Here is a 20,213-nt window from a genome sequence, read left to right as displayed (position 1 = left end):
GGCGAGTCAACCAATGTGAAGCCAAGAAGTCTCTTTTTCAGAGGTTTGTCTGTGTCACACACACTCACAAAAATTTCTCATTAGTTAAAAGACAGGAAGGAAGGAGACAGGAAAGAAGAAAGAAAGGAAGGAAGGAAGGAAGGAAGGAAGGAAGGCAGGCAGGCAGACCTGGCTAGCCAGGTCCTGACTCAGGACACATTGCTCTGGCAGGGCAGCCTCCCCTGGGAACTCCCCTCCCTCCCCTGAGATCTTAGAGGCTGACACTTCACACCTCTGCTGGGAACACCCCTCCACCTCCCCACACAGTCCACCAAGTTACTAGACGCTTCTGTGAATGGAAGAGGAGAACAGAGAGAGAATTGCTTTGAGAAAAGTATCTACAAAAGTACACGGAGGCCATCCGAAGGGACTTTCCAGAAAAATGTGCTCCGAGAGCTGAATTAGAACATTAAGGGATGTCGATGAGTCTGACTGGAGATCTGCAGAGTCCCTTCAAAGGGTCAAGGCCAATACAGGAGCCGACTACAGCGCCTAGGCAAGCAGCAACCAGAACGTGGGCTAAGTGCACTCACGTTCAGAGAGTGCAGGTCAGAACGCCATGTCTCCCCAGCCAGTATTCCTGTGAGCTACTCAGAGCTCACAACAAAGGGTGACATGGACCGTTCTAGTCGCACAGAGCAGGATGGCAGGAAACTGAGAACACACACTTCTTCGGGATGCTGCAACAGATCAACAGGAACTTGGTGCAAAACATCTCTGAGTTTTGCAGGCCAGCAGTTCACAGTTCCTTCCTGAAAGCTCTGAAGGACGGACTCCCTGGCTTTCCTGGGTTCCAGATGCCACCTGCCTACTGTCCTTAGCCTGAGCCTCTGTCTTTCATCCACCGTCACATCTCACGTCCTGTCTCTCTCTGACCTTAATCACAATTGCTGATTTTTTTTCCCTACTCCCCACCAATGGTCAAGTAAACGACCATCTCAGAATCATGACTTTCAACATCTCTTAGATACTGAAATTAACCTACTACGTAGGTGGAGTTATAGATTTACTTTTTGTGCCTCGCTAAAAATCATAGATATCTGTGTTCTGACTCTATTCTGGTTTTATTGCTTTTCCCAATAATGAAAGTAAGGGGGTAAAAAAAATCAGGTTTTGCTGCTAGCAGCTTAAATAGATAAAAAATCAGCTGGGCTGCCAAAATGCAGGTTTGACTTGTCAGGATGAGATGAAAAGCAGAGTAATAATTGAAAAGGATGAATGTGAACGACCGCTAACAAGGAAAAGCGCTTGGCTAATCAAGTAAACAAACCGAGTCCCAGATGGAGCTTCTATGGCACCGTAAGCAGCAGTAGTGTCTTTTTTGGGTTATTTTCCTGGAGCAGACGTTCTTAAAGAGATGCACATTTGCAATATGATGTTTGCAGCAGAAGTAAAATTTTTTTTTTCAGCACAACTTTTTCACGCACCAGCGCTGAAAGCCTAATTGTGACCATTACAGGCTTCCAATCCACTCTATGATCCCTCTCACCGGAGTGGAGCCTAGACTCAAGAGCAGGGTCTGGGCTGAGGGGCAGCGAGGTCGGTGTGACCTGGAATCCCACACGAAGCAGCGACCTTGGTTTTGGACAGGACCTAGAATAAAAATGTTGCCTGGAAAATGTACTTTTATTCACCTGTACCATAGCGATAGTTATCTGTGGGGATTATACATGTGTGCATGTCTCTGTGTGTGTACGTGGACACACACATGTGGGGGCCAGGGGTCAACCTAGGTATCATGTCTCTGGAACTGCCCTTGTTTTGATACTTTCCTTTCTCGGTTCGAGACAGGATCTTTCGCTGGGATCTGGGGGTTGCTAACTAATTAGGCTGGTCAGTTCCAGGAATCCCACTGGTCTCCACCTTCCCATCTCTGGGATTATAGACACGTACTGCCCTGCCTTGTTTTCACACAGGGGCTGAACTCAGATCCCCACTCTTGCTCCAGGACACTCTGCCTGCAGGCAGACTAAGTAATTTCCCCAGCGCTCTCGCTCTCATTCTCTCTCTCTCTCTCTCTCTCTCTCTCTCTCTCTCTTTCTCTCTCTCTCTCTCTCTCTCCCCCTGTCTCTGAAAAAGGTTATCAAGTGTAGAGACCTGAGATGCACAATGCAGCAAGACCCCGTTCTTACTACATAGGAAGACTTTTTTCCCACTTAAGATCCTAGGGCATCTTCTGCTCTGTTTACAGGTCCCCTCGCTGAACTCAGGGCCAAAAACTGCTTCTCAGTCCAGTGCGGCAAAGCTAGAGGCAGAGCAAACTGTGACTTTCATATCTATTTTTGCCTTCTATCCAGAGGCCTAGGCTGCTTGGCTTGCAATGTGCCTCCACTGGCTTCTTCCTTCCCCACCCCCTTGATTGCTCCCTCTCCCTCTTGCTCTTTTTCACCCCTGCATCTGGTTTTCTTATCAACAGGTAGAAGGCATAGCTCAGGCCAAGACCCTAGTACCCCGCCCCCTTGCAACTGCACAGGGCAGGCAGCATGCTGTGGCCAAGGGGACAGAAGAGGCGGTGATGTGCAGGAGTCTAGGCACCTTTAGAAGGAGGGGGGCTGTGCATCCCACTTCCATTAGATCCTTCCATGCAGTGATGGGCGGCAAGACCTTCAAACGGAAACCAGGAAGTGAGGGCAGAAGCTGATGAGCCGGAGCCCCCTCACCATGGAGTCTCCTGTCAGAATGCTCAGCCTAATACACAAGAGAGACTGACTTGTTTATTCTTAAGCCATTGCTGTTTGTCTCTTACCATAGCAACCAGATCAATATCACAAACAATACTCAATACCAAAACTTTCCACACCGGCTTTGCTGAGTTTCCAGCATTCAAGACTCTTTGAATCAGGCCAGGGACCCTCAACGTCTGTTTACACACATCTTGGTACTCTGGAGAGATCATACAGAGAGGTAAGGAACTGATTCTGAAGTTGCAGTACAGGTTTTAAAAAGCTGAATCTCTGGGTTAAATATATAGACACGCAGAGAAAAGTGTCAACCTATTCCTGTATTTAATTTCTGCCATTACAGTGGGGTGTGGAAATCAGAGGCAACACAGAGAAACGTGTATTCCCCAAACAAGCATGTGACAGCAGAGGACAGGTTTGCCGGGTCAGACATCCAGTCGCGAACTTGTGATTCCCGTATCAGACAAAGAAGGGTTATGACGAACCATCTGGTCCATGATGGGAACACTTTAAAACTCAGTGGATAAGAGTTTACTGAGTTTACCTACTCAGTAAGTAGTTTTTAACTGGATAGATTTACATTTTTCACAAGATTGGCGTTCTTCATCGTGAGGGCAGGTGACATCCAGAAAGGTTTTCACCAGCGACCTGGGCTTCTTGGCTCAAGTTTTATTTCCCTCCTCACAGCCCTTCCCCATTCTCTTGTTACTTTCCCTCTTTTCCCCACTGAAGCTGCCGACCAGCTGTGTGAAGGGTCTTGTTTCTCTGCGTTTTATTTCACGTGATCATGCCTTCAATTCTAGAATGTGCCTGGCTCTGCAAAGTGTGATGGTAAGAACAGCATGCACACACGTGTCTAGGTGTGTGTAAGCGGGCAGGGATGGTGGAGGGGGATGGAGCAAGAACAGCATGTACACACGTGTGTCTAGGTGTGTGTAAGTGGGCAGGGGTGGCGAAGGGGATGGAGCTAGGGAGGGGCTTCAGAACGCGTGTTCACATACGGTTCACAGCTATGCCATGTTAAAGACAGACACACAGACAGGCAGAAGTGTGCAGGAGCATGCATGAGCCCACGTGCAAACACACATGATGGTGAGGGGCAACACAAAGAAGGATCTCAGGCTTTAGAATGGATGCATCTCCACTGACCACAAGGCTGCTGAGCCCAACACTGGGTTTTGTGACTTTCGTTGGTTCTTCCGAGAAGAGAAATAGTGTCATTTATTCGGGGCAGATATAATTGAAATCACTCTGAGCATGTAGCAAAAGCCTAAGTGGTGCAGGGTTATTTACCAAGAGAGACCCCACATCACCGGGACACTGCTGTGAGCCCACTGTTCCCTCTCCCGGCACAGAGGCGGCTGGAAAGGGTGAACCGGGCTCGCTCCACTACATCTTTTCTCACTGCCTGCAAAGCCTGGGCCCGCCTCACTTGCTCTTGGTCTTAAAGTAGTTTGGGGTACAGGTTCTGAACCTGGTTAGGGACAAAGGAGGAAGGAAAGGGAGTGCAATGGTCCCATGGTTCATGACTCATCTGCCTACTGCAGAGGTCAAGTATCTGCAAATCTTCCTGGCCCCCCTCCAAACCGAGCAACGGCCACCGTCTTGGGGCAGTCAGCTGAATCACCTTGCAATCTCAGCTGGCCTTGATGCCTGTGACTGTTCACATCCCCTCGTGGGAGAGGGAGGGGTCACAAGACCTGAGTATATGGCTACTCCCTACGAGCCAGGGTGTGCAGTTGACTCTACCTTCACTGGGTAGCCAGGGACCTGCTACAGTTTGTAGGCTGAGGACTACTGGGAAGGAGACTCCATCTATAGGCGTCTACTGGGGAGCGCTCTTCCCGCTGGGAAAAGGTTTGTAGGTGTGGCCTTTTAGGGTAAGTGCGCCTACACCCCTGTAAGTAACCTCTCACCTCTGTTCTGAAAGGAAGTTCAATACAGTCATCAGTCCCCCAGGGAGATCTTTTGATGGAGTCACCCTTGGTTTCTTGTTGGGACCTTAGGAGGAAGGATCACCATTGCCTGTCTCCCACTGGGAAGGGATTTAGTGACACCAGCTCTGAAGCCTCTAGTAAAACAGCTGCCAGACACAAAGATGGCAGTTTAGAGTCCTCTTGTCCGCACTCTCCGTCTCAACAGTGTGTGGCACACTGCGGGATAGCACCAGATAATTTCTGAATGAGAGCATTAATGGATGCCGGTGGGCGGTTTGCTGACTTCCCGAAATGCCAACCAAATTGTTCTAACATTGAGGCATTGTAGTTTTTGATTATTAGCTCCCGTAATTATAGTGCTTGCACATGTAATGCATGAGAGAGAGAGAGCGAGAGAGAGAGAGAGAGAGAGAGAGAGAGAGAGAGAGGAGAGAAGAGGAGAGAGAGAATCATTCACTGCATCATCCCAGGACACCAAAACCTATGGCTATTCAAGTTGATGTGGTATGTGACTATAACATATACAATCTTTAGTATACATTAAATCATCTAGATTAGCTATACCACCTATCCAATATAAATGCTATATAGAAAAATGTTATATTATTTAGAGAATAATGATCTCAGGGGAAAAATCTATACAAGTTCAGTAGGTTTTTTTTCTGGGTATTTTTGATCCATAGTTGGTTAAACCTACAGAATGGATGGCCCACTAGGTTCATGGTATTTATAAATGTCAAATATGTATTTCGGCATGACTATGTCCTACACTTTATAGAACTGTTCAAACAGAAATCGAACAGATATGGAAAATGTCAGTGTAGATGCTGCTATGCTATTGTGGCAGCCTAGGGGTTTGCTTGCACTCCATCCTGGAGGCCACTGGTCCAGACTGCGGAAGCTGAGAGGGAAACATGACCTGCAGTGATCCCGAGAGGCTCTGAAGGGGCCTGGGGCCATGCCACGCCCTGAACCCCTCACTCTGCCCCGTCAAGGGACTTCCGCTTTAATGGTAGATGCGTGTTTTGAACTAGAATGTGGGACCCGAGTCAGTAACAGCTGAATGGGTAGGACTCACAGGGCTAGAAGGAATAGGAGGAGGGTGTCCCAGCAGATACCCTCTAGGTGTCATTTTGAGGCACCTTGTGAAAGAGTGGACTTATCACAGAAGTGGGGTAGGGCTTGGTGTCCATCGTACTGCCTTGGGCACTAACATGCTGTAGAATACAGGAAGCAAAGCCAGAAAGAGGAAGCGGAAGTCGGTTCCCACCCTGTACTATGAAACCAAAACACAGAAATCGGGATTGGGTTTGCTATAGGATGGCAGAGGGTCACTGGACATGTAAGGTGAAAGACAGAATCCTGTCGCTATTGTCTAAAGATCAGACCGAAAGCAATATGCGTTGTGGATGGACAGGTATGGTTTGGACTAGAATAGCTCAAAAGTCTACTAGAGAAAGCAACAGTGATGAGGAGGTGTGAAATGAGAACCCACCAGAAGGAACAAAGGCCGTGGCCAACCAGCAAGATCCGGAGAGGCAACCTAAGATCCCAGAGGATCCTGCCGTTTGAGAAAAATCACAATCCTGAGTGATTTCCGGAACCTTCTATCCTGGTTTTCTATGATAAGCGATCCTAGGATGAGTGCTGTTTCTCTGTTTTACTTCAAGCTTGGAGCTTGCCCTATTGTCCAAAGATCGACCCTTTCACGTGAGGTGAGATAAATCGTCAAGGTTTTCCGGAAGAAGCAACGTCAATGCTGTTCTGCCTTGGAAGGGAGGAGCGCTCCCCCTTTGTGTGTGTGTTGTGGATGTGTGCTTAGCTTCTGAGTGTAAGCAGATATTCTAGTCAACCCCCAGACAGAGACCAACAGTAAGCGTGCATGCCTGTTCCCTCAGACCCCTCCTCTGTGACCTTGATGGGATTTTCACAGGATGAGGTTTATCCGTGGCGTGAGCTGCCTGGGTGAACGGTGAGAGACACAGGAGGATTGTGTCTTTAACAGTGCCGGGGTGGGGGGGGGGGGAGGAATTCCAGGCCTTTCCATAGAGAGATCCTGACTGCATGCACAGTCATACAAAGGACCTTGCCTGGGCAGTTCAGTTTTGGAAAGCTGTGTGCTAGACACTTCAATGACTTCTGAAAATGGTCTCCGAAGATGGTAAGAGATGACCAAAAATGGCACAAAGCTTATTTCCCAAATAGAGTTCTGCAGCAAATATAGCTGCCATCTGGTCTTCGGGCTATCTGCACAGCTTCAGTCGGAGGCACATGTTACTTAATTCAGACCACACCATCTATTCCTTCAGTTTGGTTCAGGGGGCTTTCCGCACATGGCTCTATAGCAAGGGTGCTTGGTGACTGACAGCAAACCTACTCCGACTGAGGGCAGGCTTGTTTTTGTCCCGGTGGTCAAGCCACCGCGTGTTTGGGTGCTTTCGGCTCCTAAGCCAAGCTGATTAACTTTGTCATCTCTCAGGATGGCATCGCCAATACACGAGGAGGTGTAAGGCCATGCTCTAAAATAACCAGAGACTTCAGAACCCAGTGCCACTTCCCGGGGAGCATCTGGTGGTCTGCTTGAATGTACACGGATCTAAACCTAGTGGCTGTATTCAGTGGATGCCAAATGACCACAGCTTCTTGGTTCTCACCGGATAAAATGCAACTATGCTTTACTGCCTAGCCAGGAAGAATTAAAGTATGGAAAAGGGAATCTGGTCTAGGTTGGCTTTTGGAATCTTGTTTAGAGTAAGAAAACAGCATTTAACATGAATAACAAAACAATCACTTTTTCTTTGGGTCTTTTTTTTTTTAAATTTTTTAAAGGCAGACGTCATGGTTTTCATAACTCTTGCATGTCTCAGGCGGAGCTGAGAGCCTGGGCCTTGGGACTTCTACCAGTGTTCAGGAGGCAGGGCTGCTTTCAATGTCACTGGGTTTGGTTTTATCTCCCGGTAGCTAGGTATATGAAGGACTGCAGCAGAACCCGTAGCTTGAGCCTGCTGCTACCACCCACGACGCACCATTTGGATTGCAATGGTCCCTCCAGAGAGGCGGGTCAGATGGAGGAGGAAAAGCCCAACCCCAAATTAAGATGGAACTCATGAAATCGGGTATCTGTGAAGTCAGACGATGACGCAATAGTTTCCATCATCTCGTTAAATTCTCCTGTATTCTAAAGAATGCTAATTTCATGGTTATGAAGGCTTCGTCAATGCTTTATCAAGCAGTTCTCAGATTTTTTTCCTGTTAGGTCAGCTGATAACAAATTCATCGTTCATTTGTAATGAAATCATTCCATTTCCTCCCCTGTATCTCATTTAGACCCTGACATCACAGCATCAAAGAATGGAAACATCGTGATCACTTGGTTCCCCCCCCCCCGCCGCTTCTAAGCTAAACACGTACAATTCCTAACACCTTTTTTCCCCCCTTGAAACCATTTTTACTTCCGGCTTTATGCTAAATGTGAGGCTTTTCTATCTCAGAAAATGGTTCTCGTTCCTCTGCTACACTATTCCCGTTGTTGACCGTCAGCGCCGCGCCATTACGGCTCCTTAGATAGACCTAGGTAATGTCCTCTCCGTGATGAGCTTTGCTCTGCGTTCATCACTTCAGAACTATGCTATCTAGACTTTCAAAAACGTTATACATGCAAACATTTAATGAGCTTTACTTTCTGGTACTGAATTCCAATAAAATATTACAGATAAAAAAAAAACCGCTCACTTACCAAGAAGAGTATACTGGGTGAGTCATTCCAAACCGCGGCATAAATACACTGTTAGTGTGGGCTCAGTCTATAAGTAGGAATATAAAATGGGAACATGTGTGTGAGTGTGCGCACATGCCCACATGCGTGGGTGATATTCCCATTCATATACATGCGGAGGCCAGAGGGACATTGAGTTCACTCCTCTGCCCCTTGCCACCTTATTCCCTTGAGGTGGGGTCTCTTTCCAAGCTGCAGCTCACTGGTTGGCTACACTCACTGGCCAGGGAACTCCCATGATATCCCAGTCTCCGTCTTCCCAGTCCTCCTCCTATGCTGGATTGACAGGCACGCAGGACTCGCATTGGCTTTTATGTGGGTGCCAGGGATTCGAACTCAGCAAATCATGCAGGGCTGTCTCCCTAGCCTGAAGATGCCAATCTTAACACACAAGGGTCAGTGTACTGAATAGGTAATTCTCAGTCTGGAAGAACTCTGCCTAAGACTCATCAAATTTTCAATCTTCCAGAAACAGAGATCTTATAAAATAGCCGAATACTAAGATTGGAGATGGCCTGAAAATGTCTGAGTTATATTCTGCTTGCCAATCGTCTGCACGTGTGTTTGCTTCCCTGTTTAAAAGGCTCAAGGGGCCGTACCATGCAGCATAGGATGGAAGCAGAACACAGTTCAGAACTTAAACCTGGAGCCCCCAGCCTTGCTTTCACAAATCCAAATATTTCAAGCTCTCTGAACCCTGGCTCCATCATTGGTAAAGTCACTACAAAGACCAAATGCTTGCGTGGAAATCTTTCACAAACAATGCAACACAAACTGCTGAACATATGTACCCATGTGTGAACATGCTTGCGCCTGTGTGCGTAGGTGTGGTTACCAGCGTGACCCATTTCATCAACGAACACATCAATGAAAAGGGGGATGCTTTTTTTCCTTTTTCTCTTTCAGAAACACCTGATCTTTATTTTTAAAAAGTTATTTTTTAAGTCCAAACGAATTAAAGAGAAGTACATTTAAAATAATTATAACATGTTAGAAAAATAAATCCTGGCAGTCCATACCTGGTCCTACCCAGAACCCAATTCTGGGGTCACCCCTAACTCTGTGTACTTCCCATAACTGTTTCTTTACCTTAGAATCCACGCATTTCTAAGAAGGGCCGACTTTCCCCACAAGGGTTTCCACAGCCGTGCCTAAGGGACTGGCCCTTGGTGCCACAGTGAGAGAGGAAAGGTAGAAAAGGTGATGAAAGGCAGAGAGGGAGGAGGTGGGCAGCCTTTTCTTACACCTACGGGAAACTTGTTTGTCCAATTCTTGTAAGTCGGAGATTTTCTGAATAGCCAGCCAGACGTTACTACAGTGTTTTAAAAAGCCATTCCGAGTTGACATTTCCTAAATGTCATGTTTAGCTACGAAACACAAGCCCGGCAAGACGTCAAAGGTGTGCCTTTGTTGGTAGAAGCTGGCTCGTGCAGCTGCAGCATAGTCGTAACACGCTTGTGGCTGTTTCCTCTTGAATTTTAGTGTTGATTATTTAAGTGTTCCTTCCTCCCTCCCTCCCTCCCTCCCTCCCTCCCTCCCTCCCTCCCTCCCGCCTGCCCGCCCTTTCTCCCTGCTTCCTTCCTTCCTTCCTTCCTTCCTTCCTTCCTTCCTTCCTTCCTTCCTTCCTTTTTTCCTTCCTTCCTTCCTTCCTTCCTTTCTTTCATAACAAGCAACAGGAGAGAGCATACTTGCATATACCAAAAAGCACTTTAAAACGCACTCAGAAGCAAAAGCTGTGTGTGTTTTCTACAAACATCACCCAAAGGGAGGACAGCAAAATAGCAAGAAGTCTTGGCAGGAATCAGGAATCAGGAATCAGTCTTTGTTCTGTTGAGGGCCTGTGAGGCGCAAGAACAAAGTCCAAGTGAGCTGGACGCAGCATTCCCTAACTCTTTACCCACAATAACTATGCATCACGCCAAGGAATGGAGGCAAAGGTCAAAGTCACACCACTGTACAAAAGCAGGAGACACCAACACTTTCCCACCGAGAACATAGCTTGCATGGGAACTCTTGGTTTGGGCCAATGCATCTGTTCCTTTATGGCACGGAAGACAGGGTCTGAGCTAACGAGTCACATTGTCAACATTCTGGGCACAGGCAAATAATCACACATGATTAGTTAAGCTTAGTCAGCTCCCAAAAGCCTTGGTGAAGCAATTGCTCTCCGAAGAAACTCCCTCGGCAAATATTTAATGTCACCGAAGCCTCTGCTGACATCAAGAAGGCGTAGCTCCCGTCGAGAAGACATAAGAACATGGACCGGGTATCTTTACCTTAGGCCTTGTGTAATGTGCTGTCTGCAGAGGCAGGTTGCCCTCAGCAATGGTGACTATTTCTATTTTAGAACTATTACTCCGGACTTACAAAAGTCATTGTTCAGCACAGCTCATTGTGTATTCCGTTCTCAGGGACAATGGGAACGGGTCTGACTAGCAAACACCTCCAGGGCCCTCCTCTCTCTTTTTTTTTTAACTTCAAGGAATAAGCTCCACCAAGACAGAATTCTTTCTTTAAGAGCTGATATGACAAGATAAAGATGGCTATATTTAAAGTCTGAAAAATAGGGGGGTCCCACATCTACTGTGGGTGGAAGACAGAAAAGGGTTTATAGGGGGTGAAACTATCTAGTGATTCACGTTCATTTGTCCCTGCTTTCTGCAATAGGGGTAGTGACTTCATTTAAAAAGCTGAGAGGGCTTTTTCCTTCCTTCCTCCCTCCCTCCCTCTCCTTTCCTCCCTCCCTCCCTGCCTGCTTGCTTGCTTGCTTGCTTTCTTTCTTTCTTTCTTTCTTTCTTTCTTTCTTTCTTTCTTTCTTTCTTCTCTCCTCCCTCCCTCCCCTCTCTTTCTTTCTTTCTTTCTTTCTCTCTCTCTCTTTCTTTCTTTCATAACAAGCAACAGGAGAGAGAGGCAGATGTGTGTGGGCCGGTTCTAGCCCTTGATTAGCAGCAAAGTTACCGCCTCTAAGATTCACCAAATCCATCCATTGGAGAACAGACAAGGGAGCTCCTCTTGATGCATGAAATCAAGACCCCACATTTCAACGGAGCGATTGTGCTGTGTTAGCCAGGTTTCAGTGGGGCCAAGTTTCCTCTTTCCACAACTGTTCTCAGATGTGGTTTCCAGACCAGACTTTTCCATCCCCATCCCTCAGCTCCCCTAGGTTGAAAAGTCTGGAATTAAGATATTTGGAAAAACCCTCTGCACTTTGATCAGGGAGGGCGCTGACAGGGGCCGGCTGGAATTGCACAGCCACGCTTCAGGGTACTGGAAAGGGCATCCTTGGCACAAGAATGCTCCCAGCTCTAGAGAGTGGTGCACAGAACAAAGTAGATTCTCCTGCAAATGTGGCTTTGAGAACACCTGGGAAAGCTCCCTAGGTGGCAGTGATGCTTGTGTATCTTTGTGTTCACCCCACCCCACCCCACCTTCTTCTCATTTTTCTCCTCAAACACGAAGGGTTTTATGCTGTGAAACCACTTGGAAAGTATCAGAACTCATTACCCTTTTAACCTCCTCCATTGTCCTGGCCGACTAGGCTGCAGAACAGGAGAGGGAATGTCTGGGCAGAGGAGCCTGAATTCAGGTGTGCCAGCACCAGGGTACCCTGCAGCTGACTGTTACCATAATCAACAGTGAAGGGGAAGAATTCAGAGTGCGTTCCTCACCCAGGGAGTAGTGGGAACCCAGGGAGTAGTAGGAAAAGGCCTTGTGGAACAGAGACTGAGGGTCCCTGCCATTGAATCCAGCTATTTAAAGCTAATGGCTCTTTAAGAAGCAAGAGATTCCCAAGAACAACCTGAAATGCCTGTGTACAAGGCCAGGATCAAGAGAGAGAGAGAGAGAGAGAGAGAGAGAGAGAGAGAGAGAGAGAGAGAGAGAGAGAGAGAGGTGGGGGTGACTGGTTAAGCCAGCTATCTTGGATAATGATTAGAACAGGGCGAAAGATATTGTTTAAGTCTCTCCTTTGTCTCTTAGCTTTTGCTAGGTGTACAGTTGGCTTCAAAACCAAAATGTGGTGGGATTTTTTGTTTGTTTGTTTGGTTTTGTTTTGTTGTTGTTGTTTTTTTTGACAGGATTTCTCTGTGTAATAGTTCTGGTTGTCCCAGAACTTACTCTGTAGGCCAGGCTGGCCTCAAACTCAGAGATCTGCCTCCCTCTTTCTCCCGAGTGCTGGGCTTAAAGACGTGAGCCACCACTGCCTGACAAAAAACAAAATGCATAACTCCTGTTAAGTCTTCCTGTACAGGACTCTCTACACCCCTTAGATCATCAGTACGCTCGCACAAGAGAACAAACTTGGATCACAAATGAAGCAAGTGCCCCTTTCAGTTCTATACCAGGAGGCATTGTCCCCGAGTGGAACATATACCAGAGGTGGGACCCAAGACCCATTAGTCTCTAGTTCTTTCTTCAAGGACATACATACAAATTTGAGCTATATACTGACATAGGGAAGTGCTTAAGGCAGAAAGGCGATCAAAGAGACTGTAGAGCGGCCTGGAGAGAGGACTTCGTGGCTAAAAGTTGGCAGGTCCAATCCCCAGCCCTCACACTGCCAACTCTCAACTGTCTGTAACTCCAGGTCCCGGGGATCTGATACCCTCTTCTGGCCTCTATGGGCACCAGGTTTACACACGGTGCATGCACATACATACAAGCAAAGCATTTATATACATAAAGTAAAAATAAAAAAAAACAGACCGCAGAGGATGCATTACATAACATAACCAGAATTCATGAAAAGACAAGTGATCGTCAGCTGAACACAGTGCTAGGTTGAAAGGATGGAACAGAAATGGCAAAGGGCTGGTTGAGACTCTTAAAAACTGTGCCAAGAGGCAGGGGTTTATAACCAAACCTCTAGGCTAGCCAGACTCTACCTAAGGCTAGCCAGACTCTACCTAAGGCTAGCCAGACTCTACCTAAGGCTAGCCACACTCTAGCTAAGGCTAGCCAGACTCTACATAAGGCTAGCCAGATTCTACCTAAGGCTAGCCACATTCTATCTAAGGCTAGCCACACTCTATCTAAGGCTAGTCAGACTAACTAAGGCTAGCCACACTCTATCTAAGCCTAGCCAGACTCTACCTAAGGCTAGCCCAGACACTACCTAAGGCCAGCCAGACTCTACTTAAGGCTAGCCACACTCTACCTAAGGCTAGCCACACTCTACCTAAGGCTAGCCACACTCTATCTAAGCCTAGCCACACTCTATCTAAGGCTAGCCACACTCTATCTAAGCCTAGCCACACTCTACCTAAGGCTAGCCAGACTAACTAAGGCTAGCCACACTCTATCTAAGCCTAGCCACACTCTATCTAAGGCTAGCCAGACACAAGAACACCTGTATATACAGACAAGAAGTCTGTATTACTCCTATACTCGTCATTGTTAGCTATGTTGTTCAAGGTGGAATTGGGGTTGCATCTAAACAAAGACTCAATCAATAACCCCCTCACTATGGGGGGAGAGGCGAATATAAAAATTTTACTGCCCCATCCTTCATAGCCTTAGCTATATAAATCAGCCATCGGCTCCGAATACGACATTAGACGAATCCCTTCGGTGACAATTACACGAGTCAGAACGCCAGGAGTAATGTGGTAGGAACAAAACTATATCAGGTGTTGGGGAAAAGTTACTGACAGGTTAGTGTATTTGTATTTTTCATGAAAAAAAATTCAGTTCTTGGCAAAATAAAACATGTGCAAATGCCTTTAATTTTAATTCTCAGGATTTGGGGGAGTTAGTTTGCTTTGAGCGCTTCCTACGGCAAACATGTGGCGGCTGCCATGGCATCCCCCATACGTCGTCTAGCCACTTAGCAAACATTTGGCCCTAGTGTGAACACACTTGGAGGACAGTTTCCCATGGCTGGTTGGTGCGTCTGAAAACACAGACACTGACAGGGACGCTTGCTGTTCCCACCTGCCAAGCGCTGGTCTCCAAACAAACAAACAAATAATACTCTGATTTCCACCGTTGCATAGTGGCGCGCTTCACTGTCAAAACTCTTCCATAAATGTGATCGTGAACCATGCTGTGAGGTTAATTCCTGACGGTAATGCAAAGCCTGCGAGGATTCAATTTCTTCTTCTTCCCGCTCACAGGCTCCTGGCAGTGCCTGAGCATATGGCGCTATCTTTATGGCTGCTAACTCCTTGCGCCTGAGAGCTGAGATTTCCTTTACTCTTCCCCTGTAGGGCTGAAGGCCAAGATTCTTGACATTTCACAAACAAACAAGCAGATATATAGATAAAATGCAACACCACAGCCCAGGCCGTGACTGCAGTGTGTAGAGGATGTGTGGGTCCCTGTCTCCTTCGAGAGCTCAAGTCCCAAAGAGCGGAGACCTGACCCAACATGCTTGGGAACACAGACAGAGGCACAAGGATTTGCAGACAAGGATACAAAGAGGGTAGCCTGTGCTCTCCCCGCCCCAAACCCTAGGAAATCCAGGAAAGCAGGAGCTCTGCCTTACACGGGGCAGCTAGTCAACCACCCGTTTCCAACCCTGTGGGACATGAATGATTTATTTTCTAGAAAAACTAAACCCACCAGGCTTACAGCTCAGCTATGTGGAGGCTCTGTGGAGGGAGGCAGGGAGGGAGGGAGGCAGGGAGGGAGGGAGGGCTTTAAATAAAGGGCTGGGAAGGAAGTCTGGGTATGAGCAATGAGCCCGCACCCCCTTCTTTGACTCTCTGTTTAGGATGGAGGGCACTCTCGGATGCCTCCCAGACAGGAGATGAAGACCGTCTTCCTGAGAAGTTGAGTGAGCACAGTCTGAAGACTCCTAAGTACTGACATTCTGAGCAGCCAGAAAGAGCTGGCTTCTGAAATTTGCAGGAACACCACGAACCGTCCTCCCGTGGCTGGATGAAACCGTTGATTCCAAGGGGACCGGAAAGGAGGCGTGTAGAACACGCAACGCAATTTAGTGGCTCCTGCCATCTTTCCGTGATCTGCACATGGGGACTTCGACTTTACTTACCGCCTGTGCCACTGCCTTGTGATGGGGCCATTAAGTGACTTTTCCTTTCTAGGCCTCATTTGCAAACTGAAGGGTCACAGTCTCTGGATCCTGTCACTCTGGGATGCTGAGACATTCTTTCCAGAAGGTCTCGGATGACAGAATGGCAGTGGTCGCTGGCAGGATGCTCCATGCCATGCCCGAGGGGTCACTTATTTCTTGAAGTCTTTCTATAGCAAGTAGGTCACATTCTTGGATGAGATCCAGTTCCACAAGAATGCGCCCAGAGTATAGGACAAGATCCTGAGATTGCTAAAAAGTTCTTAGTTCTTAGTAAATGTTAACTCCACCCCATAGCTCCCATAAAGCGACAGCATTTTCAGGATTAACGCTGACCCAAACTTAACTTCTTCACGCTTACTGTTCTTAACTTTTCCCCAAAATGAAATGAGGGAAAAAGTGAAAGAGCCAGCATCCTTCTTCTTTCCAGGATTAGCTCTGATGCAATACTGATGGACACATATCAAAAACTTGGGGCAGATTAAAACACTCAACTCGGTTCTCTGCATCAAGTATCTCTTCCCATGACAGTCTCGCATATGCCTGTTTCCAGGAGGCACGGTGATCTGGCCACACGTGAAGTCACAGCGTCCAGCTGAGGCCACACACACAGTAGACTCACGCCCCACCTTCTTCCTTCACCGACTTGCTCCAGCCCGTCTCCGATGTCCTCAGCTCAGTTAGATGAGCCCTGGCCGCTGAAGAAATTCCTTCCCCAGTTCTCTCTCTGAGGACTCTCCCCATGGTTTTAAAGGATCAGCACAGCCGGACTTAATGCTGAAAGGCTAGTGGGGAGCATCCTGAAAATTCAATCATCTTCACGACGCTGCCTTGTCCAAAGCTAACCGAGGGCAATCTGAACATGGGTCACCATGTCCTGGCATGCCTCTGCAGTCAATCACGTCAAAATCGCGTTTGCATATTCCTCCATACCCCACGGAAGACAACATTTTCTGCCATCCCCCGCAGCTCATCCATCTACTCAACACTAGTATTATGGTTACGTAATAGGCAGCCTGCTGACATTCCTATTTTGAAGCATTACTTTTTCGGGGTTTATCACGCGTCGTTTTAAATTTCATTTAGCTCTAACGCATTATACAGCTTTATGTTCAGAAGCGATGTTCCCTGCTACATCAGCAAGCTATCTTGGAAAATACAGTGGCTGGGAGTTGGAAATACTTTGTTTGCTAACTTTTGATTTGATCCTTTCGGAGAGGCATGCATAGAGCAGTAATGAGAAAGGAAATTTTTTACCGCGCGTTCTTAAGATATGACTTTGGAAAACCAGGAGAGAGAGCTTTTCTATCTAGTCTGGATTAATGGTATAGCTTTCAGAGTTCCACTTAATTTGCTGCAAATGAATCCAACGTCCAGGCCACTGTTTACGAAGCTTTGCAAACGAAGCGATCAGTTTACTAGATTTCCAGTGACTACAATAACCGAAGAAACTGGCAAGCTTGGTGAGAGGGTATTTGTGGCTTGGTAAAAGTATCCATCCATATAATTTCCACTAGCCAAAGAAGTACCATGCCATTTGGAAGATCCGGTGAAGTTACTGGCAATCAGGGACCTCGCAACCTGACCCAGGGGAGCTCACCATTCCATGTGTCTTGGTGATGGGTGAATGCAGTCCCAATGGGTAATCAGGCAAAGAGCAAATAGAAAACTGCTTAAATTGTGAGGAAAATGAGCTTTCTCTTTCTTGCCCATTTCTCTCAGATGATGGGATTTAAGCTGGCTCAGTCACCTCATAACAATGCAGGGTTCCGAAAGGAACAAGGAACAAAAAGGAAGATGCGTCAAGAACCGTACAGCCCCGCCAACTCTCACTGAAGATATTTCCTGTAAAATGTCGCCTGATGGTTTCTATGCTGACCGCCGCTGACCGCCAGGGAGGGGCAAGCAAGCAGGCCTTCCGCGGGATACTTTTACTTCACGGACTAAGGTATTTTTACACCAGGAAAGGAGAAAGAACAAGCTGCTGTTAATGGCTTCCTCTGTGCCTGTTTGGGTTAGATTTTCTATGTCTATTGCAGAGAACAGGCTGGTATTTCACATACAGGTAGAAAGAGTAACATATTCACACGTCTATACATTAGACTAATTAAACATACAAATATTTGAGTCGTAAAACCTTTCACGAGACAACAACCTGGTATATTTCACAGTAGCTTCAACTGAAATAATTATTCAATTAAAAATATCCTATCTACAATTAAAAATGCTAGATCTAAGAGCACATGCATTAGCTCGTTCTTGTATATTCAATTTAGACACTGGATGAATAGTTCAAAAAGTGTTAAAAAATTCTAATATCTTCTTAAATTATAGGAATAAATTCTGCCATCTATGTATGAGCCCAATGACTCCAGGCAGGAACCACTCTGTTTCAAATTACGGCTTAGATTTCTATTGGTTAGGTTAGACATGATAACAAATGTGGAATCCTCTGAACTGACATTTAGCGCCCAGGGGAGAGCTTTTAAAATTGGTGAATAATGGAAGCCTCCGCCTTTAAGATTTTTTTCCCCCCGCAGGAGTTGCAAAGATACATCATACATTGGAGGATATGGAGATTGTCAAAATGAGATTTGCTCTGAAATTACATAGAGTAACACAAGAAAAGGGAAAATATACAAGAAAACAGTGGCTTACTGGGACAGCAGAGGTAAGAGGCGGGAGAGGGGATTTGATGGGCTTGCCTCCACCCTAGCAACAGAGGCAATGATAAAGGACCTCTGACCACTGCCGCCGTTCAGCTTCAGAACTGGGAGAAAGTCTGAAAGTGGCCAAATTCAGCCCTTGAATTTACCAGGCTGGAGGCCCTGGACCTAAAACGGCAGGGCCATCTTTCTTATGTTTCCCAGCCTGTGAGCCACAGCGTGTGTTTCCCCATCCATGTCCTTTCAGAAGTTACTAGATGGCCAGCCCGGTCTGCTGCTGTGCACTGTATGGATGGCCAGCCTGGTCTGCTGCTGTGCACTGTATGGATGGCCAGCCCGGTCTGCTGCTGTGCACTGTATGGACGGCCAGCCCGGTCTGCTGCTGTGCACTGTATGGACGGACAGCCCGGTCTGCTGCTGTGCACTGTAAGGATGGCTAGTCCGGTCTGCTGCTGTGCACTGTATGGACGGACAGCCCGGTCTGCTGCTGTGCACTGTATGGATGGCCAGCCTGGTCTGCTGCTGTGCACTGTAAGGACGGCCAGCCCGGTCTGCTGCTGTGCACTGTATGGATGGCCAGCCTGGTCTGCTGCTGTGCACTGTATGGATGGCCAGCCCGGTCTGCTGCTGTGCACTGTATGGACGGCCAGCCCGGTCTGCTGCTGTGTACTGTAAGGACGGCCAGCCCGGTCTGCTGCTGTGCACTGTATGGACGGCCAGCCCGGTCTGCTGCTGTGCACAGTATGGACGGGCAGCCCGGTCTGCTGCTGTGCACTGTATGGACGGACAGCCCGGTCTGCTGCTGTGCACTGTAAGGACGGCCAGCCCGGTCTGCTGCTGTGCACTGTATGGACGGCCAGCCCGGTCTGCTGCTGTGCACTGTATGGACGGCCAGCCCGGTCTGCTGCTGTGCACTGTATGGACGGCCAGCCCGGTCTGCTGCTGTGCACTGTATGGACGGCCAGCCCGGTCTGCTGCTGTGCACTGTAAGGACGGCCAGCCCGGTCTGCTGCTGTGCACTGTAAGGACGGGCCTCTAGCTTCATCATGACGCCATCCCAAATCTATACATTTAAACTTTTAAATTGCTTCTTGAACTAGCCCAGAAGACAATGTGTTTTAGTACGACACTCATACATGCGTGTCTTCGACCGTTGTCCATATTCTGTAGGTGTAATTTTAGGCAGAGGATAAACAGGTTACCTTCTCAGGAAAATGGCCCAGGGTGGCTAATGAGAAAAAATACTCGAACACTTTCGTAAGCCTTGCTTACGAAAACCCAGTCCGGGGATTGAGATAGAGGCCTTCTTGCTACCCATGGAAGATTCCCAGAGGTTGCTAGAGGTTACCAGATGTGGACTTTTCCTTTCTGGAGGAAGTGAGTTTGTTGAGGTTTGGCATGAAACACTGAGCAGTTCTCAGCTCTGCATGCCTTTCTAGAACGTTCTCTAAAAACATGTGAACTAGCTGGGGAATCAACAAGCGACAGAAAGCTGCATCTTTTGGCTCTCTCTCTCTAAAGGCGAAGATTAGGGATGATCTCTCAGAGCTGGCTAGTCAGAGTGTGTACAAACGATGCAAGTCCTCCTCTTCCTCCTCCTCTTCCTCCTCCTCTTCTTTTTCTTTTTAAAGATTTATTTATTTATTATATACAGTGTCCAGCCTCCATGTTTGCCTGCAGGCCAGAAGAGGGCACCAGATCTCATTACAGATGGTTGTGAGCCACCATGTGGTTACTGGGAATTGAACTCAGGACTTCCGGAAGAATAATCAGTGCTCTTAACCTCTGAGCCAGTTCTCCAGCCCTGAAAGTCCTTCTTCTTAAGGCATGTTTTCGTCACTTGGCAGCTTGTGAAGATGAAGCATTCAGGGAGCTTTTCTCCTGTGCATTGGAACTTCGTGGGGGTAGGAATGGAAATAGGTACGGTATTGTGGGAAGTGAAGGATGCCCTGAACTGCCCCAATACACTGAGTGTCTTCATATTTTTTTTCAGGGAAGATTTGAAAGAAAACTGCACTCTCTACCACATCAAAGTGACTCTCAAAAGCATGTCGGCTAGGATATGTTTTCAAGCTGGGCATG

At 47.4% G+C, this 20,213-nt stretch overlaps 1 protein-coding gene across 5 annotated transcripts in view; it reads right to left on the bottom strand.

Annotated features, from left to right (window-relative positions):
- Spats2l (spermatogenesis associated serine rich 2 like) overlaps window positions 1-20,213 on the bottom strand; it is a 170,955-nt gene that overhangs the window by 110,889 nt on the left and 39,853 nt on the right. The window contains exon 3 of one of the 5 annotated variants that reach the window (XM_085684155.2): window positions 8,394-8,460. The exons of the other annotated variants lie outside the window; for them this stretch is intronic. Coding sequence (XP_085540281.2) covers window positions 8,394-8,434 — 41 coding nt within the window. The 5' untranslated portion in view covers window positions 8,435-8,460. The remainder of the gene's footprint in view (window positions 1-8,393; window positions 8,461-20,213) is intronic. 5 annotated transcript variants of the gene reach the window in all.

Source organism: Myodes glareolus, chromosome 27 (assembly GCF_982192425.1).
Source record: "Myodes glareolus chromosome 27, mMyoGla1.1, whole genome shotgun sequence".
Taxonomy (NCBI): Eukaryota; Metazoa; Chordata; class Mammalia; order Rodentia; family Cricetidae; genus Myodes; species Myodes glareolus.
The sequence above is the reverse complement of the archived record's forward strand: the minus strand, read 5'-3'. Positions and strand labels throughout refer to the sequence as shown.